Here is a 20,519-nt window from a genome sequence, read left to right as displayed (position 1 = left end):
CAGGGACACAGACCAGTGGAACACAACAGAAAATCCAAATATAGAACCATCCTCATATAGTCACTTAATTTTTGACAAAGCAGGAAAGAATATACTCTGGGGACAAGAATCCCTATTCAATAAATGGTGCTGGGAGAATTGGTTAGCCACTTGTAGAAGACTGAAACAGGACCCACAGCTTTCACCTCTCACAAAAATCAAATCACAGTGGATAACAGACTTAAACCTTAGGCGTGATACAATCAGAATTCTAGAAGAAAATGTAGGAAAGACTCTTACAGACATTGGCCTAGGCAAAGAATTTATGAAGAAGACCCCCAAGGCAATCACAGCAGCAACAAAAATAAATGAATGGGACATGATTAAATTAAAAAGCTTCTGCACAGCCAAAGAAACAGTCATGAGAATAAACAGACCACATACAGAATGGGAAAAAATTTTTGCATACTACACATCAGATAAAGGACTGATAACAAGAATCTATTTAGAACTCAGGAAAATCAGCAAGAAAAAATCAAGCAACCCTATCAAAAAGTGGGCAAATGACATGAATAGAAACTTCTCAAAAGAAGATATAAGAATGGCTAACAAACATATGAAAAAATGCTCAACATCCCTAATCATCAGAGAAATGCAAATCAAAACCACAATGAGATATCACTTAACCCCAATGAGAATGGCCTTTATCAAAAAAACCCCAAATAACACATGTTGGCGTGGGTGTGGAGAGACAGGAACACTCATACACTGCTGGTGGGACTGCAAACTAGTGCAACCCCTGTGGAAAGCATTATGGAGGTATCTTAAACAGATTCAAGTAGACCTGCCATTTGACCCAGCAATCCCATTACTGGGCATATACCCAAAGGAAAAAAGGTCATTCTGTAACAAAGACACATGTACCCGAATGTTTATAGCAGCACAATTCCCAATAGCAAAGATGTGGAAACAACCCAAATGCCCATCAATACATGATTGGATTAGTGAGCTGTGGTATATGTATACCATGGAATATTACTCAGCTATAAGGAATGATGAAGACACGACATCTCTATGGTTCTCCTGGAGAGTTGGAACCCATTATATTAAGTGAAGTATCCCAAGAATGGAAAAACAAGCATCACATGTACTCACCAGAAAATTGGTTTCCCTGAACATCACCTAAATACACATCTGGGAACGACACCAATCGGATATCAGACTGAGGTGGGGGGTGGGGGAGGGGATGGGGGTATGCCTACACAATGAGTGCATTGCGTACCGTTTGGGGAATGGTAATGCTTGAAGGTGCTGACTCCGGAAGGGGGTGTGGGGAAGGGAGGGATATATACCTACATGATGGGTGCAACACGCACTACCTGGGGAACAGACACGCCTGGAGCTCTGACTTGGGGGGAAAGGCGGTACATGGGCAACGTATGTAACTTGCAATTCTGTATCTACCATAACAATAAGATGATATAAAATAATAAAAAAAATTTTTGTTATTTCAACCTCCTTTTATCATAGCATTTTTTTTATTATTTCAGCATATTACGGGGGCACAAATGTTTAGGTTACATATATTGCCTTTGCCCCACCTGAGTCAGAGCTTCAAGCGTGTCCATCTCCCAGACAGTGCACACTGTACCTGTTAGGTGTGAATATACCCATCTCCTCTTCCCCCCTCCCATCTGCATGACACCTAGTGAATGTTACTACTATATGTGCACGTAAGTGTTGATCAGTTAATACCAATTTGATGGTGAGTACATGTGGTGCTTATTTTTCCATTCTTGTGATACTTCACTTAGTAGAATGGGCTCCAGCTCTATCCAGGATAATACAAGAGGTGCTAGATCACCATTGTTTTTGTGCCTGAGTAGAACTCCATGGTGTACATATACCACATTTTGTTAATCCACTCCTGTATTGATGGGCACTTGGGTTGTTTCCACATCTTTGCAATTGTGAATTGTGCCGCAACAAACATTCGAGTGCAGATGTCTTTTTTTATAGAATGTCTTGTTTTCCTTTGGGTAGATGCCCAGTAATGGGATTCTGAAATTTATATAAATGGCAATGATATCACTAGAACTGCCATAGACCTATTGTGGATGCCATATTTCACTTAATGTAGGGCACCATTCATTGTGTGATGCCCCATTATTTTGTTTATCACGAGATAATTTTTAAATGCTGTCCATGATAGTTGAAATAAGTCATGAATAAAAAGTACCATTCCAGTATCAGTGATGTTAAAATGTGAGAAAATGAGCACCCTAGCATCATTGAAATACAATGTTATCTCTAGTCTTGGAAAAAAAAACTCACAAAGAAGGTATAATTGTGTCATTTTACTTAATTAAAATGTTGTCTTTGTTTAATAGTAGCAATAATTATATTATCTAACAATCATTGAGCTATTAATTGCATTAGGAACTGTTCAAAATACTTTGTACAGATTCTCATTTAAGCATCACAGTGATGTCCTATGAGATAGCTACTATTTTTTTGTGCCTATTTTATTGAAGAGGAAATTGAGGCACAGAAAAGGCCAGGTGATAGCTAGTAATTGATAGAGCTTAAAGTAGGATGCAAACCCAAGGTGAATTGACTCCAAAAGCCAAGCTCTTCCTATTCAAGTAGGCTGCTCCTTTATTAATGGAGTAGGAATAGGAGCTAATAAATATTGTACTTTCTTCACAAGAAAATTAAATATTTGTTTTGAAGGTGGAGGAATAACATGCTGTTTAATATTTACAGTTACCTGAATCACTGTATATTTTAAGATAGTGCACTACAATTTCCTAAAATTCCCTCTCACTTTCATAGGACTGCTCTCCATTTGGCCTGTGCCAGTGGCTATCCAAAAGTGGTTACTATCCTTGTGGACAGAAAATGCAAGCTCAATGTCCCCGACAGTAAAAAAAGGACAGCTCTGATTAAGGTATGTAGCAGCCATCTATTTCAGTATGAGATGGATTTGATTTCAATACACACAATAAGAATAAATTTATTTCATTTAAACAGAACTAGTTGGTGGAATCTGTGGAATGTTTCTTTTGAGTTCCTAGAATTTATGATGTATTTCTTGATCTGATACTGATAGGCGGTACAATGCCAGAAAGAGGAGTGTGCCACCATCCTGTTAGAACGTGGTGCGGATCCAAATCACAGTGACGTCTATGGCAACACAGCTCTTCACTATGCTGTCTATCATGAGATCCTGTCAATCACAGAAAAACTCCTTTCACATGGTGCAAATATAGAAGCAATAAACAAGGTATAGATCAACCAACTTTGTTTTCAAAATACAGAACACTGACATAGGTGACCATCAATTTTCCATATTTGGAAGCTCAAATATTCCCTGAATGAAAATAGTTTGAAATAATTAATTGTCTAAGATTTTACTTTAAGTATTTAAACATTTAAAGAAACATTAGAAGATGCAGCTTTCTTTTATACATTCATGGTTAATATTTGTGAAAACCCTGCATGTGTTAAAGGAAAACTTGTTTTTTCAAGTTTTTTTCAAACAAGTTTTTTTTTTTTTTTTCTAATTAGTATAAAACAACCCAGGGATGCCAAATATGCCCTGGAAGTAGGCTTTATCTTAAAACTCATATCTAAAGCATTATACAGCAAATGGAAGTCTTGCTGCTGTTGACAAGTTCCCTAAAAATGTGATTTATATCAAAGTGACTTATCTCTAATTGGCAAGTCTTAAGAGAGAAAAATGGAAAGGGAAAAAGAGAACAATCAGAAATATGCTGGCCAGTTTGGAAATCAAGTAATTTAGGGAAAATACAATGGAGATGTTTTTTGTATGTTTATTTGTTTGATTGTTCCCAGTTTATATGTCTAGAAAAAGTGCTCTTCAGTTTTCAGGAAAATAATTCTCATTTTGGGAAAGAGTGTTAGTGAGTTGTAAACTTGCCCAGAAATTAGTTTTAGGGGGACTCTGAGGAAACCAGATTGGCAGTGAATAGGTGGTGATGATGTGGGAAAGACTTCAGAAGAGGGAAGAATAAGTACTCTACTGACTTCTTATCCTACTCTTGCAGAAATAGCCACTTAGACAAGACTCTACTAGAATTTCTTGGGAAGGCGGGAGATCCAGAGCTTATAAAAAGCAAAATCAAGTTGTATTTTGAGTTTCTTAGTCCCTGTTCTAACCCTGTGCAGTAAAATTAAATGGAGTTTTCAGTAAATAACTCCATGTTTTACTATTTCCTGTTTTTGCCCAGATCTCCAAATGATAAAGGGACTTGGCTATGTGAGAGAGATAAGACACTGAAGTGATTGTCTCCTCCACTGACTCTCAGCTAGAGTTGTATATCACAGTGACCTGGGAAAATTTTTTAACAATCTACAAGTCTTTGCTAATCCCTGAAGACTTTGGTTTAGTAAATCTAATAAGGCCTGGACATATATATTTAAACAGATTTCCTCAAAGCTGGCTGCAGTTGTATATGCCTGTTGTCCCAGCTATTCTGGAGGGTTGAGGCAGGAGGATCACTTGAGCCCAGGAGTTTGAGCCCACCTGTGCAACATAATGAAATGCTCTCTCTAACCAATGAAAAAATTTTTCTTGAGATTCTGATGCACTCCTATTTAAGAACCACTGAATAAATAAATATAATATGTATATTCCCATATTTCAAAAACTGAAGAAATCTCCAGAAAAATTGGAGTTTGATAGGTGCTACTTCCTTGAAATCTCTCCTTTCTAATAATATTAGTCTGACTTTATCTGCCTTTCTCTTGCTCTGTGGTTGAGCAGTTCAAGAGAATATCATTGGTAATATGTCAGCTTATAAACTAACACCTTTTTCCCTCTCTTTAACAATCATTTACTGCCATTCAGAGAGTCTTTAGAAATTTGCTTATAGACAGTCTTTCAATAAGTAGAAGCGGGACCTTTCAGGATTTCACATTTCTTTGTTAACATTCAGGGGATTAGTTCAACAAATGTTTACTACAAGCAGGGTTTTCTCAATTAGAATGATAGCAAATCCTGAACCTTTTATTCAGGTACAGTTGTATTAAGGACTATCTCTGTATGTCTGTTAAGTTCTTAGAGCTTTGGCATAATGAGGATGGCAGTTTTAAACACTGAGAGACTTGAAGTTCCTAAGAACATAGATACGAATTCTTTTAATAATCTAGTTTTATCAGTCCTATGAGCTAAGCCTAACCCTACATAAGTTAACCATTTGGTTAACAATCTGGGAAAAATGAACACAAATGGACAGTAAATGAACAGATGTTTGAAAAATTCTTGAAGTGGGTATGATGAGTCTTAACAGCAACTTTTATTACACGTTAGGGCTTGGTATTTTGGTAAAACCTATGATACTAAAGAAAGGAAAGATTTCACATATACGTATGTGCTTTATGCACAACTATTTGGAAACATCTTTAGCAAATTTTAGAACACAAGGACTATAGTCAAAATGCAGCCCATAAATAGGTTTAGTTTGCCTCCATAAATTGAGTCCACATGTAAAATTTAGGAGACATGAAAGAACCTGGGTTTCAGGCTTCCCCAAAGAATCAAACCTATTGTCCCTTGAGCTCATATTACTGTTTGCTGTGCTGTGTGGATCTTCCCCCTTTATACAAGGTGTATGTTCTCCAGTTTGCTCCTGTGCCCACCTAGGTGCTTCCATGTTCAGGTCACCTACTTTGCCTACATAAGCATTTGAGAGGAGAAATCTTGTTTTGTAGTATATTTTGAAATGATTTCAAAGTTTTCAAGATAGCTTATACTTGTTGATAATGTATGTCATCTATATTATATGTTAATCTATTAGTAATATGGTTGAATTTTAGAATATAGAAGTTCTTTTTTAGAAAATCCATTTTTCTTTATATATACCATAAATAATCACCCTCCTATTAGAAAGCCTATAAGCTTTCTAGTTTACCCATGGTTACCTTTGGCTAGGCTGTGCATAATTCAGACAACATTACATCTTTCTCCTCTGCATAGACCCTGCAAAGTGCAAATGATTTAGTGGCTTCCATTATGCTAGCAATAATCCATATAGATCACTATTAGAACTTTTATCGATAAGCCGTTATATTTTTATTTCTGATTTATATTTTGCATAAAGTAAAAATAACTTTGTAAGTACCAATTAAAATGTAAATCAGAATACAAGTGGAGTATAATAAAGTAGATATGCATTAGCATCCCAGGATTGTCATTATAGTTGAGGAGAAAAGTCATACTGAGCCTTCTAACAGGTAAGATAAACATCTTTCATCTTGTCACAGGAGAAACAACATGGACCATGTAATAATAAGGAATTGAAGTTCATTTATTCAGAGCCCATTTCCTTAGTGACCCATTTGGGGAAGGAGTGCCTGACATTGGCACCTGGGGTCCTACACCACTGTTAGAAGAGAATCAGAACAAGTTTGTATCACCTGGAGGAAACCTCCACATTTACTGGAAAATTCTCAAAACTGTATCTCTGAAGATTTAGTTCTTCACATGTTCTTTGCCAGAAAAAGTATTGTCAGATAGAGATGAGGCAAAGTTTGAGAGATTTCTTTAATACTGGACATATGATACACAGCTTTGCACGCTTTCTGTAGCATAGGTGGTCATAGAATCTGTCTGTTGGGGTACAGTCTTTAATTATGGTAAATAAATACTCTCTGTAATGTCATTTAAGAAACATTGCTGTAGATATAATAATTGAGATCATTAATTCAATAAAAATACTTGAAGCATTTACTACTACATCTTAGGGTTTGGGAATGTGGAGATAAAAGATACAACCCCTGCCCGCAAGAAGTTCTTTTTTTTTTTTTATTTATTTATTTTTTTGAGACAGAGTCTCACTCTGTTGCCCGGGCTAGAGTGAGTGCCGTGGCTTCAGCCTAGCTCACAGCAACCTCAAACTCCTGGGCTCAAGCGATCCTCCTGCCTCAGCCTCCCGAGTAGCTGGGACTACAGGCAAGCACCACCATGCCCGGCTAAATTTTGTATATATATATTTTAGTTGTCCATATAATTTCTTTCTATTTTTAGTAGAGACGGGGTCTCACTCTTGCTCAGGCTGGTCTCGAACTCCTGACCTCGAGCGATCCACCCGCCTCGGCCTCCCAGAGTGCTAGGATTACAGGCGTGAGCCACCGCGCCCGGCCAGCAAGAAGTTCTTGGTTTGGCTGGAAAACAATAAAATAAGTACAGTATACCATGGTAAATGTGATAGAAACAAAGATTCTTGGAACCCATAAATGTTTGAAGTGAGTTTTGGAGATGGCAGGAGCTGGTGTGGAGAGGGAGAGGAGGGGAGTTTCTAAGGGAAGGAGCAGCACATGGGAAAGCACAGAGGGGCGAGAGGATGAAACTACCTTTCATTTACTTTCTGTGTGATATGTTTAAGTTCATAGGATCTTACATCAAATTTTCAGTTCAATTGGTAGATATGAAATTTTGTAAATGATAAATCAATTTTGCTGTATTACAGGATCACCTCACTCCACTTTTACTTGCTGTGAGTGGAAAAAAAGAGGAAATGGTAGAATTTTTGGTAAAGAAGAATGCAAATGTAAATGCAGTAGATAAAATGAAAACGTATAGTATTTAGTGCTTTTTTCTTTAAAAAATGTGAATGTTATTTTAGGATAGTAAGAGTCACTCAAGTCACAAGTATTAAAAGAACAAGAAGATTAACATAATTTTTGGGAGGATAGAGTGACAAATGTCAACACAAATCATCAGTTAGGTATAAAAGCAACTACGTGGACTGGACAACCTAAAGAACAGTATGCAGTAGGATTCATCATCTCTTATAATGATGACTGATATTTGTTGTTTTTAATCTGATGTTTTTGATCATGTGATCTTATATCAGCTAAAGAGGTTTCATGTTAGTTTTCTTAAAGTGTGGACTTTAACTTTTAGTTCACTTTATGCCTCAATATTGAAGTTCTTAACACTTTTATAATATTTTTTAACTTCTTCTTCTAGAGTTTTCCTTCAAAGATGTTATATGAAACATAAATAGAAGTTGAAAGTGATTTTGTCTTTTTGATAACTCTTTGCTTTAAGTTGCTTTCTTTGAAGAATATTGATGTTAAGTGATTCCTAAAGGATTATTAATTGCTATAAGTAGATACTGTGGGTTCATCAGTTTTTTAATTGATAAATCAGTTTTTATTCATCAGTTTTTAGTTCTAACATATTTTGATTTTTTTCTTTTTAATTGTTATGAGAAAAGGGAGAAAGACAACTTTATTTGGATAACGTTTTTCTTTAATGAAGAAGATAAGCCATAAGTGGATGATAAAGGGAAAAGAGGCTTTCCATTCACATAAGACCAGGTTTAAATTCTAGCTTTCCCACTTGCTAGGTGTGTGACCTTGGGAACACTATTTATCACCAAATGTGTATTCTAATATGAAAAGGAGAATAACAATATGCCTTTCCAGGATGGTTGTGTACAAGTAAGATTATATGTAGAGCATTGAATTCAGAGCCCAGCGCATGCTCATCAGCATGATTAACTGAAACTAATATGACTACTATTTTTATCATTATTATTGATGTTATTGTTTTAAGCCTGCAGATAGCTCTTATTTAACTGATCCTAGTTGACTTTGAATTACAGTACATGATATCAAAATAAGGAAGACAAGGACAGTACTTCAGTTAATACCTTGCTTACTTTAGATAAGTGATCTCAGCAAAGAATGACCAACTTCTCCTATGCCATACCTTAATGAGACAAAAGGCTACCTTTTTGTCCCTTCCTTTTAACCTTGGTGGTAATTTATAAAGATGAACACTGGAGCATCCAAGATGCTTGTGCCAGTTAGTTAGTACATGTAAACGGTTAATTCTACACCGACAGGCAAAATATTCAGCTGGTAATATATATTAAATTAGCATTTTAAGTAACTTTATTAAAGTTCCTAGGCATGAAATTATCTCTTTGTTATTTTAGAACAGCCCTCACGCTTGCTGCACATTGTAAATCACCAAGTATAGTCACTCTTCTTCTTGAGCAAGACACTGATGTTTTTCATGAAGATATCTTTGGATGGGCTGCAAAAGATTATCCCACTGCTAGTGGTTTAAATAAGTAAGTATTTACATTAAAAGACTAATTAACACTAAACTGAGGTTTAAAATAATTATAAGTCTTGTAGCTCATACATCAGGTGAAATTTCATAGTGTGTTTCAGGTAGTATGGGAATGGCAGTGAGTTAGTCCAATTAATCAGTCAGAAATCAAGCAAAAGGCTAAAGTAGTTAAAAGTAGTAATAGGTACAGAATTCTTTATTTCGGGAGTTTTAAGACCTTTATCTTTAGTGCTATCAATGTTTTCCATTTCATTAGAAGAATAACCCCTCAGCATGGGATAATAATCATGTGACATATTTGATTCTTCTAATTAGTTATTTGGGTCTCGAAGTGTCTAGTTAACAGAAAATTTTGTACTGTCTCCTAGGGGCTATCTCCTATAGCCTTCTCCTTGAATTTCTGAAGAAATTAAAGTGTTCTCTAAGTGCAAAGAAGACCGCCATTTTTACAAGTCAGAAGGAGGGGAATGAAAGGACATTTCAATCATTCTATTGCCTCCTTTGATTCTATCATTGCATTTGACACTGGTCTTGCTATCTGGAAATGATTGACCTTTGCAACCAGGGTGCCCTTACAGATTCACATCCCTCAGTGTTCATGGTTCCTACTTAGCCTTCAATGTCACATCTTTTTTGAGTTCATGTGCATAGGCACATATGCTCCACCATTGTTCCTAAAGCGCCAGTACCCTGGTCTGGCAGCTGGGCCTCCTAGCTATAGCCACACACACAGTGAGCAAAATGGCCCTCCCTCCACACTCAAAACCTCACATGGTGCCCTCATCTCAGGCTAGACTTAGCCTAGATCTTCTTGGTAAGTTATCCTTTGATGCCCTTGTTTGTCTTCCCTCTAACAAATAGTTGGGATTGTTCTAAATAGTCAGAGAGTTTCAAATATTGTTGCAGGAAGATATTAGAGCTTCCTTTCTTCTTTGCTACTGGATTTGTGTGCTAAGCCCCCTTTTCCCCCTGTGTGGTGCCTTTTCTTAGGTACTGGAAAGTTACATTTCATCCTTATGCAGAGTTATGGTCACAAACTTGTAGTTGGCCCCTCAAGTGATCTGTTTTCCACAGTGAAAATCTCCCAAGCTATGAATACTTGCATCTGTACCTCAAGTGTATTAAATATTTTCAAATTCCACCACACAAGGAAGCCAGTCAACAGAATTCTCTGAGCCTAAAGTAGGTTAATTGGTTGACTGGCTCCTCTGTTGATTAAATAAATAAATAAATAAATAAACAGGAGGTTGGTTGGATTTAATGGGGCCAAGCCTCATCCATGACTCATCAGTGTCCATGTAGGGCTTTGTGCTTGCTTCATCAGCACATACAATAAAATTTAAAGAATATGGAGAAGATTAGCATGATCCTTGCCAAAGGATGGCATGAAAATTTATGAAGCATTTCATATTTTGTGCAGTCCTTTGAACATCATTAGACTAGTTGCTGACTAGCTCCAAGGAAACAGGGTGTGTCAAAGCAAAACAGGTGTCACCCAATATTAAAATTGTGATTTTCACTAAAAAGAAAATTATGTAAAGTGATCTATGAAATGACAGTGGAGTTGAGTATTGGACATGTATAATGTTATCATGCAAATATGTTGCTGGTACTTACCTCAGACATGAGAAAATGTTAACTAGCATCTCCTTCATTGAACTTAGAAAAAAATAAAAGTAACGTGTTGCTTTCCACGTCACTTGGAGAGAAACATGGAGAGTAAGCATCATGCCAACAAAGATCTGCTGGTTCAGAGTTTGAGTAGGTGGAGAAGGAACAGTAGCAGTCCAAGCCAGGTCTTGACATTTATTAGTTTTCTGCCCTTGGTGTGATTGATTAGGTCAGTAATGGGGGACATTTATGTTATCTAATTTAAGGATATAATATATTTATTAATAAATTTTGTTACAAAGTATAAAATAGCTGAGATACCCTGAATTAAGAGCCACAAAGAATAGGACAACTAATAATCAAAATTAGGGCTTAATAACATTTTCTGAAAACTTCAACATCTGGAAAAAATACAGAATGGGTTTTTTAAATTTTTTATTTTTTTTTATTTTTGAGACAGAGTCTCACTCTGTTGCCTGGGCTAGAGTGTTGTGGCATCAGCCTAGCTCACAGCAGCCTCAGACTCCTGGGCTCAAGCCATCTTCCTGTCTCAGCCTCCTGAGTAGCTGGGAGTCACCACTATGCCCCGCTAACTTTTTCTGTTTTGGGTAAAGATGGGGTCTTACTCTTGCTTAGCCTGGGTTAGAACTCCTGAGCTTAAGCCTCCTGCCTTGGCTTCCTAGAGTGCTAGGATTACAGGCATCAGCCACCATACCTGGCCTCAGAATGAGTTGCATTTGGGATTCTAAAGTAATATCAGCAATTAAATTCAAGAACAAAATATTCCGTTACTTCACTATTTCTTCAAGCATTGCAAAAATGTTGTATTATTAATATCAAATATATATGACAACCTATTAATACTGACAGAAGGAAGAAAAATCCTCATGTCTTAAAGATGTTGAGCCTAAGAAAAGCAACTTATCGATGAACAAATAACTGTTGGTTATAGCGCTAAGACTTCTTTTACGTTCAGGACACTTTTCATTATGTCCAGCGTACTGTAGTTAGTTGACTGAACTATACTGCCCACACTTCATGAGGACTTCACCTCACCTTTTTATTCTTTAATTAGAAGCTTAATAAGAACTTTGCAGAGCTTACAGATTTGAAGTGTATGGGGTAATTAAAGTTCTGATATTAGCTCTGATTTTGTTGAAATACTCTTGAGAATTTCATATATTTGGTAAATGTTTTCATATCAGCATTAAAATAGTAATATTATTTATTACATTTTTATACACAGCATTCACCACCAAACTTCAGAATATAAAGAAGAAAAGATACCTGACAACCCTTCTCAAAATAGCAATGCAGGTAAAACTTCTAATAGTGAATTATTCTTGGTGGTTCTACCAGGGATAAAAAATTAAGAGTAAGGAAGTTTTGAGCACAGAAGAGCAGTTAAAAAGTCAATCTGTAAATTGCATGTGTATTTTTAAAATTTATTTCTTAGTCGTCTAGAATTTAGAATTACTTAATAAGGTAGTTGTAGGGAGTTTATAATGTCAAACAGTATTGTCTAAAAAGAGTCTTCATTTAATTATGGTACCTAAAATGCTCTATGATATTTTTGAATAAATAAAAAAAAGGTTTTAAAGTTAATATGTTATATGGTTCCTCTGTGATCACATTATAATAAATTGGACATCTTATTAAAATGAGTTATTTATATTTGTATATCTCAGAAATGAATATAAATTACAGTTGACCTGGAGAATGCACAGGTTAGGGGCACCAATTCCCTGTGCAGTCAAAAATTTGTGTATAATTTCTGACTCTCCCAAAACTTTACTACTAGCCTACTGATAACATAAGCAGTCAGTTAACATGTTTTGTATGTTATATGTTGTATTATATACTGTATTCTTACAATAAAGAAAACTAGAGAAAACATTATTAAGAAAATCATAGGGAAGAAAAACTGTATTTACTAGTCACAAAGTGGAGGTGGATCATCAGACAGGTGTTCGTTCTCATCATCTTCACACAAAGTAGGCTGAGGAGGGGAATAGCAGTTGGTGGTGTTGTTTCTGTGTGGCAGAGGCAGAAGAAAATATGAGTGGACCCCTGCAGTTCAAATCCTTGTTCAGCGATCAAGGGTATTACATAGCGATTCCTGTCACTAAGAAAGTAACTATCTTTAAAACTGGGAACTCAACAATAGATTTCTGGTACCATAAACAAATAGCAATAAGAACTGTAAAACTTGGCCAGTGTGTGCCAGTGTGAACAGCAGATTATTTTTTAAAGATACTGAGTACAGAAGTCAGAAATGAAATTCCTTGTTGAGAAGCACAAGCTATCTTACACGTTTTTATGCTAACATGGTCTCACTATTATCGACTTCATACCCATAAATTGAAACTGAAAGAGATACATTTACTTCATTAAAACAAGATATATTGTTCTATCTGCCAGATAATTGTCATAACAGTAATTTTATCAGAATAGGATACCCTGTTACCATTAGCCAAAAGATTATCATAGTCAGTATTGCAATAGACTAATTTTGGGCTTAACAAATTGTAAGAAAAGTCCAAAAACATTTCACAATAACAAAAATGCTGCTATGCTATGTAGGTGTGACACCTAAAGCACCTCCTAATCTGAACTGTATGATGACACCTTTAATTTAGTATGTATTTATCAAAGAACTTTTATAAGTTAGGTTTTGCAAGTTGCAGGAGACTATGATAGATGCAGTTTCAGTCTTTAGGGTTCTCATAATAAAATACAGCTGTATCTATATAATTTCTGTGTTTTTTCAACAAAATTGTCAAAAATCATTTTTATTCATTTATTTCCTTGCCCAATTGACAAATAACTATCAAGTGTCTTTTAGGCAATAAGCATTTTTGTAATGTTACAGAATACAAACATGTAAGAAATACACTCAGAAGCTTTATATTTTATTGTCATTCTTATTATTTATTACTTTATTCAGTGTTTACTATGTGTCTGATGCCCTCTGTGAGCTCATAACTATCATTTCTTATGTACTCACCACGTTAAATATGTGCCAGACAGTTTGAGTCCATGGCAAGGAATTCGTGCTTTAAAAAATTGGGCAACATGTCAGGTAATCATGCCAGGTAGAGCGGCAGAAGAATGAGGCTTGGCAGAAGGAACATCTAACAAGATTGCATGTTTGGCAGAAGGAACAGCAAGTGCAAAATCTGAGATGCATGAGTGAACTTTGCAGGGTGTGTGAGCAGTTCAGTTTTGCTTTTGCAAAAAGCATAAAATGGGAGTGGTCGGGAATGAGACGAACACTTAGCTATGCCAAGATTGTGGAAGACTTTTTAATGTTATAGAAATGAATAAATCTTACCCTTTAGGCCACGGGAAATTTCTCAGGTTCAATGCCTTTGGCTGCAAGTAATAGATAACCTAAGGAACAGTGGCTGAAACAATAGGAACCAAGTTGTTTTGGTGGTTCAGTGATGTCATCAGGATCCCATTTGTTGTCCCTTTTTTGGGGGTGCTCTTGGCAGCGTTATGCTTATGTCTCCTTTCCTGGTTGGCTAATTAGCACCAGTTTCAAACATGATGTTCTCACAAGACAATATCCAAAGGTGGGAAGGGCTGCACTTCTTCATATGTTTCTTGTAACTAGGGAGAAAACTCAGAATGATGCAGTGGCCTCCCGGTAACATTTTATCATCTGGGTTACACCAGATGCTCATTTTTAAAGCAGTCACTGGGAAACAGATTTAATTACTGTGATTAGCTTAGAATAATTATTTCTCTTTGTGGACCCATGGAGGGGGATTGGGATGATAAATATCCAAATAGAATTGTGTTTCTTCAGCAAGAAAGAAGGAGGAATGGATACTGGGGAGGCAGCCAGTAAAGTTTGCTGTAAGGATTCATTGAAGAATATTGAGCAGGGGAGTCTGAAGATTGGATTTGAGTTTTAGGGCATTCTGTATATGGTCTAAATCAGCCATGGGCAAGCTTTGTCTGTAAAGGACCTAGTAGTGAATATTTAAGGCCATGTTATCTCTTTCACATCTGCTCAACCCTGCCATTGTAGTGTGAAAGCAGTCATAGACAATATGTAAACAGATAGGCGTGACTGTGCTCCAGTAACACTTTGTTTTACAAACCATATGGCAGGCTTGATTTGACCTGTGGGCTATAGTTTGCTGACCCTCCATATAGGGGATAGATGGGAGTTAACCTGGGAGACAAAGGCAGCTTTATAAGAGATGATGGATCTACTGCATACTGTTCTAGACTCTCCGAAGTGATATCTTTTTGTGTGTGAAGGATTGACTGATGGCTGGCAGCCACCAGGTAGCTGCAGGATGGAGGCTGGTCATTACAAAGACCAAGGCAGGATTAGAAGGTTGGGACTTGCACCCCACCTCCAACCTCCAGGGAGGAGAGTGGGGCTGAAGATAACTTGATCTTCAATGGCCCGTGATTTAATTTGTCATATCTCTGTAATGAAGCTTTCATAAATAGCCAAGGACTGAGTTTAGAGAGTTTCCAGATAGCTGAATATGTGGAAGTTCTTCTAGGGTGGCAGCCCTGGGAGGTCATGGACTCACCCTACCCCTTCCCCCATACCTTGTCCTATGCATCTCTTCACCCATAATTTTTGGAACATGTTTTCCTGAGTTCTGTGAGCCGTTCTAGGAAATTAGGGGAACGCAAAGAGGAGACTGCAGGAAGCTTGGCTTGAATGTGATCAGTCAGAAGTTCTGGAGGCCCATATTTGTGACCAGAGTGTGAAAAAGCCATCCTTGGGGACTGAGCCTCAACCCATGGGATCTGAAGCTATCTCCATGGAGATAGTGTTGGATTGAATCAGAGGAATCTCAGCTGGTGTCTCCTGCAGAATGAATTGCTTGACTGTTTGTGGGGAACCCCCTGCACCACCACCACATTTGGTCACAGAAGTCTTTTGTGTTGATAATTGCTGTTGTGGTGTGAGAATATAGAGCAACAAGGGTGACTGCTCTATGCTCTGTTCTTATAGCTCCCAGTGTGTTAGTCCACAAATCATGCTGTTTAAGTTTGACACTGTCTTCTTGTAATACTGATTCTATTAGTGAGACCATTTTCTGTCACTCTGGTAGGTTTCAGTTGGGATTATGATTATTGTACACAGCAGTTCACTTGTAGGTATCAAAATTTTGATAAATTCCAGTCTTCCTTACATTTGATAAAATGAAAGGAGGGGAGGCAAGAGTTACTAATGCATTAATTGCCTACCAATAATATAGATAATATTAATACTGGTATAGTCCCCAGGTATGACCCCAAAACAATACCTTGTAACAAAGCATCAGTCTTTTTCTTATTTTGGTACAAAGTCTAAAACATGTACAGACGTGTGCATTATTTATTTATTTTTTGTGAAGGTGGAGTCTTGCTGTGTTGCTCAGGCTGGTCTTATTCCTGGGCTCCTCAAAGGATTCTCTTGCCCCAGCCTCCCAAGTAGCTGAGATTACAGGCACATAACACTATGCTCTTCTATGCTTTTAATGTTCTGTATTTGTCTACTGTTGATTTAAAAATACTTTACTTTTTTTCTTTAATAGTGGATGGAATTTCTGAAGACTGTACAATCAGGTAGGATTTTGTAGATTTTTAAAAACTGTATGTTAACTAAGGGAATGCAGAGAAAATAACTTAATATTTGAGTGTTCTATTCTGGGCTACACACCACATTATGTGCTTAACATTTTATATCATCTACAGTCATCACAACTGCTTCACAAAGAATCCATGCTATTACTTTTTACTAATTAAGCAACTGTGGTTCCAAGAAGTTAATTAATTGCCCCATGATACCATAGTTTGATTATCAGCCTGCCTGGCTCCCAAATCTGTTTTCTTGCCCCTTAGCATAGATCAGTAGAAACCTGTGCAGTATTGGGATCAAGGTACAGGTACAAATTAGATCAATTCAGAAAGTCAGATTTAGTTATATGTTAATTCTCATCAAGAGTTTTTCTTAGAAGTCTGGTTATTCCAAGAGCTTGTCCTGACGTATTTGGCAATTACAGTGGTCCTTGTTTTTAACATCAAATGTTTTAGGGCAGATCTCACTTCACTGTGGCCATGGGACCATAGGTTTTACATAAGCAAGATCAGGCAAGTCCTAGAGAGGAATTATTTACTGTAAGTGAAGGATAGCTACATATAGGGCATGTTATGTTAATTATACTTAGTGTCTATTTAGAAGTTGTTTCTAATTGATTTTTCTAGTTAATGACTTCCCCCTTTGGTTTTCCCATTAGGCTGGTATCCCTGCCTAATCCAACGAACTTTTATTATTTTTTTTCTAGAGTCTTTTTTGTTCTTCCATGATTTTCTATAATTTTGTCTTAATATATATATTTTTTGCTTTCTACTTTGCATTTCTTGTTTTTTTATTGGTGTTTTTTTTTTCATTTCTGCCAGTTAAATATTCCCCATTTTTCCACACAGAGAATCCAAAGCACATAGAAATTCAGGATTTTAAGGAATCTTAGAGATAATAAAAATATCCTCTGGTACTTTAATATGTGTTTAACATCCTGGTCAAGTAGTTGTTCAGATAGCACACCTGAAACTTTTTACTTTGGTAAATAACAAAAGCTTGAAACCCAAAGATATTTAAGTGATTTATTTGGATATAGTAAGTGGTAGAAATGAGATTTGAACTCATCTTTCTTCATTCAAAGCCCAGTACTCTTCCTTCTTTATCATCCTGTAGATGAGTGTTTTAATAATAGAAAGGGGTGGAGGAGTGGGTCTAGTGAACCCAGTGGAAGAGAATAAGAAAGGAATTAGCTGCTGAACCCCGTGGCAGTGGATAAGGGTGGAATTAGCAGTGGAAGGCCAAGTTTGAAGAAAAACAATGCTGGGTTGGAGAGAAATACAGGTTTAAGAAAAGAGATCAGAATATTGGGGCTTCTGACAAGTTTGATAAAGACAAATCATACGAATGAATGAGTAAGGATGTTGGGATTTATCTAGCAAGGCACATTAAAATAGAGGGTTCAAGGGAGTTCTGAACAGGTTGCTGCTTTTTTGTTTGTTTTATTGGAGGAACTGGCAAACTTGAAGTTTTTATCAAAAGACGTTAAAAGAATTTGAGCCACTGGGACGAGTCTCTGTAGCAGATAGGAATGCGGTATCATTTGCTTCCACTCCAACCTACACAGGGGTGGCTTGCAGCCCCTTGAGTACTAGGGGGATAGATGTTGCTGAATTACATAGATCTGTGGCCCATGGCATGTGTCCCCTCACCTCTGCCTTTTTTCCCATTTCACTGATGTCCTTCCCATGTACATGTAGAGCACAGCAGGGGTAAGATTTGCTGGGAAATCAGTCTTGGAGCTGGGGTAGCTGGTAATATGACTATCCTGGGAGAGGATGACTGAGACTCCGTTTAGCCTGCTTATCAGGAGGGAGGAAATAGGGGGTTCCTGCTCTTGGTCATTTGAGCCTATTTCTTCAGGAACCTGTGCTTTATTAGACTGAAGATTGAAAGGGTGGAGACTGCCATGGAGCCCTGCAGAAGAGGGATCTGGAATCGGGAGCCCATAGGAAGGAAGATACTTAGATAGTACTTTGGGAAATAGAAGCATGACTACCAGGATTCTTTTTTTCCAGTAGTCTCTCTGCTTGAGTATCTGAGTGTCTATTAAGGTTTCTTAAGGGCTTGCTAGTTTATATAGAACTGCATAAGGCTGGACCTATATAGGCAAAATAATTGGATATTATAATTTTTTATTTTGTACTCTTTCTTGAAAGAATATCCCCAATAACAACATATAAATTTTTCTTTGACTTTTGTACATTTATCTTTCAAACATTTCAAATGTTTCAGGGGACTCCCTGTATGGTTTTAGAGTAAAGGGAAGCAATAGGGCCTTCTTAGGTGCTTTCCTTCCTGTAGAAGCAAGACTGCCAATTTTCTGAGTGATACAGATTAGTCTTTGAAACAGAGACATGTAATGGAGAAGGGACAGCATATTTTTCTACCTTGTTTTCTACCTCTGTCTTCCAGTTCAGGTAAGAGAAGTTATGCCAGTCGTTAGGTGAATAGACAATTTGTGAAGACATATTATACTCAGGCTTTGCCAATATATTGGCTGTCAATATTTGTTATGAAACTAACAGTAAGTCTTCATTGAATATTTCATAGATTGTGAGAGGTGAAGACAGAAGTAAATAACTGGAATGTTTCTTAAAACAGAGACCAAATTTTATTAATAATTATATCAAGAAACATTATTTAGTATATACATAACTGACCTTTCACCTTGTTTTATTGTTTCTGGGTGGGTGCATTGGGATATAACCCTGCAGATGTTTTTATTTTACGGAGATGAACTCACTTTTTTTTGTTGTACATTTTTGCTCTAAAGGATTTCCAGCAACATGGATATTGATGATTTACGACCTACATCATATGATGAAGACTTCAGTGTCAATACCAAGGTAAAGTGGTTTCATGTGAAATTAATTTTATTACTCTGAATCTAATTTCATACAGTATTTTCTCTTAAAATTTAGCAATGACTTCCCTATCATCATTTTATGTTTATAATAGAAAACTGGTCACAGAAAACCATTCTATACAAGTTTGATGAACCACTTGTGTTACCTCTGACTTGTTGTCTTCACCTCTTCCCAATGGAGTGTAGGGAGTTTGGTCCCCCAGCTTAAGCTCCAAGCTGGTGGATTGTACTTGTGGGTACGAATCCACTGCTCCCTAATAGCTTGAGATGGAAGGCACTGTGTTTAGCTATGGTGTGGTTCCTGCTGGCATTGATTTTAGTTTGTGTGGAGGAGCCAGTTACTGAGCTAATCTATTGTGCCCATGGTAGGCTCTGGTCCCCCAGGTAGGGTATACAAATGCCTTAAGCTTTGGGAGGGGTCATGTAGCTCCCAGGGGTTGCTTGGGCCCTGCTCCCCCCTGAGGTGGGGGGAGGAGCAAAAGATGGATCACCTGGGCTTTGAGTTCACCTGAAACTTTCTTTTCTTTTTGAGATGATCTGGCTTCTGATGTCTCTAGTCAGCCATCTAACCTATATCCACTCCATGTTTTTCCTAGTTATTTCAATAATAACTTTATAGCTTCTGTATTACTATGAGCTACTAGAAGTTAGGAAACATATTTGTGTGTGTATTGGAGTATGTAGAATGCAATCTTGCTTGTAAGAAGCATTTTAATATTTTTTGGATGTGAATAAATGAATAAATGAATTTTAGTGGAATAAAATGTTAGAATATTAATATTATAAAGGAATCTTAGAAGTAATATAATATTCATAATATAATTAATAATTGAATCTATTAAATTTCTAAAATATATTTTAAATTTATGTTCCCTTTTAATAATTAGAATGTATAACTTCAGGACAGTTATTATGAGAAAATATGTCATAAAAAGGAATAAATTAGAAACATATAAATAGGAAAGGGAATTATTTTCTAGCATTCTCCAACTAGAAGTTTAGATTAGGATTTTAGATTAAAATTCCTTAAGTTTTTGTTATCTTCAACACAAGTTCTGTTAAAAAATATCTTTTAAAACTATACATTAATCTTTAAAATTCTGATTACTAGTTTTTTCTCCAAGTACAAAATTGATGGAATATTTCTGTTTCTGATTTTTTATCTCTGTAGTAATAATGTCACAGCTTCCAGGTAGTGGAAGATGACCATGTTTCAATAATTTAATGTATTATTTTATGGTAATAAAATTAAATTCTTTTTTTTTCCCTCTCCAAGCCAAAGGTTTTATTAAACATTTGGGGTCACTTAAGGGCATCTCAAAGGAATACTTACTTCTTTCCATGCAAAT

At 36.6% G+C, this 20,519-nt stretch overlaps 1 protein-coding gene and 1 non-coding gene across 2 annotated transcripts in view; both read left to right on the top strand.

The window, feature by feature from the left end:
* The window catches only part of LOC138400685 (putative ankyrin repeat domain-containing protein 19), a 44,308-nt gene that overhangs the window by 3,754 nt on the left and 20,035 nt on the right, over positions 1–20,519 (top strand). The window contains exons 2-6 of the mRNA XM_069495740.1: positions 2,815–2,929; positions 3,092–3,265; positions 7,473–7,579; positions 8,952–9,089; positions 11,949–12,019. Coding sequence (XP_069351841.1) covers positions 2,815–2,929; positions 3,092–3,265; positions 7,473–7,579; positions 8,952–9,089; positions 11,949–12,019 — 605 coding nt within the window. The remainder of the gene's footprint in view (positions 1–2,814; positions 2,930–3,091; positions 3,266–7,472; positions 7,580–8,951; positions 9,090–11,948; positions 12,020–20,519) is intronic.
* On the top strand, positions 10,400–10,506 carry LOC138401285 (U6 spliceosomal RNA). The gene has a single exon (XR_011236448.1). It is a non-coding gene; the product is annotated as a U6 spliceosomal RNA (small nuclear RNA).

Source organism: Eulemur rufifrons, chromosome 20 (assembly GCF_041146395.1).
Source record: "Eulemur rufifrons isolate Redbay chromosome 20, OSU_ERuf_1, whole genome shotgun sequence".
Classification (NCBI taxonomy): domain Eukaryota; kingdom Metazoa; phylum Chordata; class Mammalia; order Primates; family Lemuridae; genus Eulemur; species Eulemur rufifrons.
Note: the sequence above shows the minus strand (reverse complement) of the source record. Positions and strands in the feature narration are given on the sequence as shown.